General features: G+C 32.0%; 1 protein-coding gene across 1 annotated transcript in view; it reads left to right on the top strand.

Annotated features, from left to right (window-relative positions):
- The window catches only part of LOC108570533 (rho guanine nucleotide exchange factor 18-like), an 11,924-nt gene that overhangs the window by 1,130 nt on the left and 4,335 nt on the right, over positions 1–6,459 (top strand). Inside the window, exons 2-10 of the mRNA XM_017932404.1 lie at positions 1,270–1,599; positions 1,722–2,098; positions 2,254–2,403; positions 2,486–2,679; positions 3,534–3,671; positions 3,941–4,028; positions 4,111–4,237; positions 4,318–4,510; positions 5,510–5,581. Coding sequence (XP_017787893.1) covers positions 1,270–1,599; positions 1,722–2,098; positions 2,254–2,403; positions 2,486–2,679; positions 3,534–3,671; positions 3,941–4,028; positions 4,111–4,237; positions 4,318–4,510; positions 5,510–5,581 — 1,669 coding nt within the window. The remainder of the gene's footprint in view (positions 1–1,269; positions 1,600–1,721; positions 2,099–2,253; positions 2,404–2,485; positions 2,680–3,533; positions 3,672–3,940; positions 4,029–4,110; positions 4,238–4,317; positions 4,511–5,509; positions 5,582–6,459) is intronic.

A 6,459-nucleotide genomic window follows, 5' to 3' on the forward strand; every position in this document is an offset into this window, starting at 1 on the left:
AAAGATATTTAATATTTAACAAAATTTTGTAAATACGACAAAATAGTGAATTCAATATTATTTAGTTCGAGGGAGCACTAGTTTAAATTACTTAAATTCTATAAATGAACAATTCGCATAAAAAGATAACACAAATAAAAGTTAAATATTTTTTAAAAGTAATATTCGATCACAAAATATGAATTATGAACACGGAAGTGAAAGATGAAGGTACCGAAAAGGGTGGTAGTAAAGGTATTAGATTGAAGGTTGGAGGTCGGTTAAGGATCGGGGGTGCATGGAGGTGGGGTGGCACGCGCGCGGACCAACGGATCAATTCGCGCTTGGAAGCTACGGGGAAAAGCAACAGTGTGTCTACCCCCTGCTTCCCGGAAAAGTACTTGGCACGATTTGAACACTTCTATTTATTCTCAATACGAGGATGACAATAAACGGCATATCGAGTCAACGTGTAGGTAAACTAGAATTTGTTCGTTGATAGAACATTTTCATCAAGAGTGTTGTTAAAATCCGAACGATTTGTATAATCAGCGCATGTACTATCTTTTTTTTTTTTATTTTTGGTGAGACCTAACATGTTACAATTTAATAAAATGTAACGAAGAAATTTTCTGAATCAACCGAGGTGATAAGAATGGAAAGATAATCTTATTTTTATGTATTCTCAATTAACGTATGATTGATTTAATAAGACATCCTTGCATTCGAATTGTGACATCCAACAGACGACCTTGGATTATCCGTGACCGACATTAACGTAACAGGATAAAATACCATTTTCAATTTGTCTGGTTCTTTTCGATAAAATAACACAAAGAAGGAAACTTTTTTGATTCTCATGTTCGTTCATTTGCAAAATTGGAAATAAAGATACTTACCGTAGAATAATTTGACCTGATTTTCATTGAATATGTCTTTATACGTTACTATAACATAAGAGCGGGAGGCTGCTGTAATTGTCGCGAGCGGATCCTATTTGTTCCCTCTGCAGTCAATAGGCACGAGGACATTTGGATATCGGTTTTCTCATATCTCGATGCAGTTCACGAAGTGCGACATTCCTTGTTGCATGCAAGTATCGTCTTTTTCGTGTAGCAGTAAACCATCTTATAATTTTTTCTTGCTTTTTGTACAATTTATTTTGTAACATACAATTTGGATTTTTATTACCTAAAATAATCATTAAATGTATTACAATAATAATTGATATTGTTCTATCTTTTATTTAGTTATAAGTGATAAAAAAATATGTTTTTAATGTAATTATAGATGAGTGTCCAAACAGTGGAGAGGATAGTGAAGAAGATATAATAACTGATTACTTGGGATCATCACATTCTGATTGCGATCGTATACCTATTATTAATGGAGACCTTGGCAGTTTAAATCTGCGTGGAAATATAATTACTGAGACCAGCTACACCAAAGACAATACAGAGAAAACGGCTATCACAATGTCTGAAGGAACTGATGAACAGCAACAGCAGCATTCATTGCTTACACTTGGCACTAATGGTCAAACTCAGCCTAATCCTTTGGTGCCAATTATTAGTGTCACTCCTCATTCACCTGGTCTTGCTAAAAACTATCCTGTTCTGGGTAAATTGTTTGATTTTTTATTTGTGTAACATTATGCATTACATTTCATGTAACTCAGTTCCACTGGACATTATAAAATTTTATGTGCTTCTGTGGCTAACAATTTGTTCACCTCCTTGCAGAGGACAACTTGCAACATCTGCATGAAATCCATGATTGTATTCAGCGTATGAGAGATTTGACGCTGAGCAACTGGGGATATAATCATCGCACATCCCACAATGATGTACCACAACGGTTAACTTCATCATGTCCTTCCTTATGTCCTTTAATTTCACCTGAAATTGCACCACGCTCAAATAATAATGATACAGGGTCTGATCCAGATCTCCTTGCTAACTGTTCCACCAATAGCTCCCCTACACATTTTCCATCAGTAGGTCCTCGTTCACAGAATGCACAGGGTATAGACAGAAGACGCAGCTGGACTGACTTGGAAGACACTCGATGTGGGCGTCGCAGATATTCTGGGCAAAATCATCTGCAAGCACAAAATATGGTTAATATTGTCTGATACGTTTTTAAAGAAATGCATTCATTGTATATTTGTGGCATGGATATGATTGCTTCATTGCTTCTTTCATTTAGCTTTGTTGAAGTTTTTACTATTCATTTTCCATTATAATATTCAACATTTATTCATTACAATTTCAGCGACAACGCAGTATTAGTTTAAGTAGCCTAGACAGTGAAATGGAAATAGAATTACATGGAAAATCTTGTGATCGACCTGTAGGGGTTGGCAGTCGAGCATGCAGATCACAAGCAAGTACTCATTCTCTTAATGAAGCTGATCTTGTGCAGGTAATTTAAAGGATGTTTACATTGACAAATTCTTCAAATATTTTGTTTTAATTGAAATACACTGAAAATTTTTATTTGACAGAGTGAATATCAGAAGATAATCACAAAACGATTCAAAGGTAGTCAAAGATTAGCAGAAAGTAGTGGTTTAATGCCTGGTCTCACAGGCTCTCGTTTACCTCTTCAGAAATCAATTTCAACGCCTTCAATTGTTACACCTCAAGTTAATGTTCATTTAGCAGAGGCTGTACCTAGGACAACGCCATCACTTACAACGTAAGTTAATTAAAAATAGTTTTAGATTGTAGAACTAGATCAATACACAATAAAATACTAATGTAGTCTTTGCTTTTTCAACTTTTTTCTATATTAATTCTTACAATTTTTATATTGCATTTTAATGCTTTTATTTAGTGAATGATGGAATCAAATCAGTTTTTTATTAATGCATTAAGTATAGATTGTGCATTTTGAAGTATTATTTGGATTATTTAATAATTTTAGTTTTGTTTTCAATTTTATATAAATTTTACTAATTTTTAACATTTAAAAAGTTACAAATTTTAAATGAATACCAGCCCATAATCTTCAAAATAGTCGAGTTTGCAATTTTCATGTTATATCAGAAGTAGTATTAAAGGCTAATACACACTATTTATACATGTCATTTAAATAACTTTTTAAATTAATAGTGAATACTTAATGCATGGTTTATTAATATATTTATGGAAAGTTTTGAAATTTGCCTACATTTAACAATGCTTGTATCAACTTGTATCATGTAGGTAAAATTATTTTAGCATGGTTGCACCACTTATGCCTATTTAAATAATTAAAAATTTTTTAAATTTAAAGAGCACTTACATATAAGTTAAAATATTATTTCATGCTCACAGCATCTGAATTATAATGTTGTTAAAAAAATATAAATTTTTAAATCTTAATTGAATCAAATTTGAACTTTCTTATTTATCTAAATGGTCTTCTGTGTATTTTGGTTAACTTTACGTCTTTATGGTATTTATATCTCGGTGGTAGACCACGCGAGAATATCTGATTTGCATTTTTACACAATAGTCGCATACTTTGTGTTTGTACTTGATAATTTCCTACCATCCTGCATGGTACAGCCGACGTGAAAGAAACGAAAAGGGTAGTGGGAGTGAGACTGAAACTGAGGATCTTCATACACCACACAGCCATGAATTCCATGAAGACAGAGAAGGCACTTCAAATGCTCAGATATCTCTAGATGAATTACTGACTGAGTGAGTACTCTATAATTTCAGTTTTTTATATATATATACAATATGTATATATGTACATATGCTAACAAGGCACAAGGAAAAAATGACTGGTTTGTATAAGCTTTGTTATTACTTATTTTCTTATTTTGTAGTTATGTGATAATGATATTATAATACAATTTAGATTTTCCTATATGTATTTTAATTCATGAAATGCTCATTGATGTATGTACTTAGTCATTTGTTATAATTGATATATAAATGAATTATTTAGTGTAAATACACCATAGTAGTACTTGTAAATATTTACTGCTGATCATTTTTCATTCAGAAAAAACTAGAAGAAAACGGGGTTCTATTTTCTTCCGTAAAAAAAAGGTAGTAGAATAATTGCATCATAAGGAGCTTATATTTATATTATATGTAACAAATAATTTCAAAAATTGTAATGGAATTACAGGATAAGAGTGGTAAAAAAACTAGTCAGCAACATTTATGGACGACAATAATGGCAGGATCTCAGGGAAGTTTGTTATGTGATGCTTGTATGAAACAGTCAACAAACAAGCCCCTTCTACATTGTGACAGTAAGCATTTATTATTATATGTATTACATTTATGTAAGCTTTATAAACTCATTGAAAATATGACACTTTTATTGTAACAGACTGTGGAGTATATGTACATCAAAGTCAAGGTTGTAAGGATCAACTAGTACTAGAATGTATCAAGTCAAAACATCATTCTAGTAAAGTTACCACCAAACCTATATCAAGCATGTCCACAACTTCGAGTAGCTACAATGTTAAGAGAGGATCTACCGCATCATTACCTCTACCAACATCGTCTGGAAGTGGGAGGTAAATAACTTTCGTTATTAAAATTATAGACTTCCTGCATTGGATCTGCGTATCTGTGGTTCAAGATTCGCACGCAATTGGCATGGCTAGGCCTAAACTCGGAGTTCATTACAAACTCCTTCTATTTGCAACACAAGTATTCTATAAGTTAGAAAATGCGTACGCATATTTGCGCTCAGCAAGGAATTTCAATTTTTTTTTACTTTTCTTTGCTTACTAGATCTTTATAAAAATGTATCATTTAATAGAACTGACTTAACTTAATTAATTGTATACAAAATACAGTATAATTAATTATTTAAAAAAGAAGATTCAATATGTCAATGTTAACATTTACAAATTTAAATAGTTTATTACATTTCACGTTTTACTCTGACAGATCTTATTGAATTCCTATACATGGTATCAAAAATGAATAGTTAGAGGAGATATTGTATCTGCTTATTATTCAGAAGCTTTGGCTGGCTCAAAAGCTTATTATTTCTAATTAATTTTGCAATTTAGCCGATAGTATGGCAAGCTTCAGCGTGTTTATCCTCGCGTCTCTAACATTAACTAATAAAACATTTGCATATATATGTTAATTAACATATAAAATACTACGCCTAAACTTCTTCAATCAGTAAAACAATGTTTTCATCAAATTAACATAAGTTATAACTATGATGCTAATTAAAAATGGTAATTATTTTGAATGAATTAATGAATAGTACATACACATGGATATACATGAATTTTAACACTGCATATTTTGCATATTCTATACATATATTACGATAAAATCTGTAGCGTGTCTGCAAAGATAATGTTTATGTATAGCGAGGTATGCATTATCAATTGATATATAAAAACTGAAAAACGTAATAGAGTAAGAAAACTGAAGAAGGAAGGGAAACAAAAGGCAAAATGAAGTTGCCCTAATGCAGTGTGTGCTTTTTCCTTCCCCCGTGCATTCCCTCTCGTGCAACGACAAACCGATCGATTGTTCGACGATTAAAGGGAAATTAACAGCAAGAAAGCCGTGACAAGCTACAGCCCTTGGCGGCGAGTTGCTACTAAGCTCGGAGTCAAGTAAGTCTCAGATGTCTGATGTGCTCCTCCTATTCTATCGAAGCGTTCGTACGTTTCTGTTCGTGTATTAATCCTACACAGTAGTAGGATGGCCCGCGTCTATCGTTCCTTAATTCTTTTCTCGCACACATTGTTTAAAAGGCAATTGAATTGCCTCTTTGTGTTGTATTGACAGAGACATCACCTTGTCCCTGCCTATGCTTCTGATATGCTTGCTTCTATTATTTATGTTTATTCAATAATATATTTTGTGTATACACCTCGTTGTAACTTCATCCAAGAATTATAATATAAACTTACAATTATCGAATGACCAAGCAGTCTCTTCATCAAGCATTGTCAGGAATGAACATCACATATAGTACTCTCGTGTTTTTGATTGGTATGAATGTATTTCTCTTTGACTTTTTCTTTATGGTATAAATTCGTAGCTTTGTTTACAATCTCTTCCATGTTATTAAATGTATTTTCAAATCCACGTTCAACATTGTCCGCTTATGTAATGTATCATTTTGTGGAAACATTAATGTCAGACATTTTGGGTCGGGTTGAGATAAAATCTATTATCATGAAATCATGATCTAACAAATTATATATTTTTTAAATATATTTTATTAATGTTGAAGTAATTGAAGAGGAGGAATTAACACCTTAGGACTTCTATTTTTAGGATATCTCATACCCGACCTAAGTATAAGTATGCTTTTTAAGCCTTCTCCTTTTAATAACCTTCCTATTTATTGTGCAAGTTATCAACTTTCATTTATAGTGTAACACTATCAATAGAATCAAATATTTCAGTGAAGTTGCAAAAAACTGTTTCTTCAGTAATTAAAATTTTTCTATAGATAGTCTTAATTAATTTATTTAAGAGATAA

The sequence above is a fragment of the Habropoda laboriosa genome, unplaced genomic scaffold (genome assembly GCF_001263275.1).
Source record: "Habropoda laboriosa isolate 0110345459 unplaced genomic scaffold, ASM126327v1 scaffold61, whole genome shotgun sequence".
NCBI lineage: Eukaryota > Metazoa > Arthropoda > Insecta > Hymenoptera > Apidae > Habropoda > Habropoda laboriosa.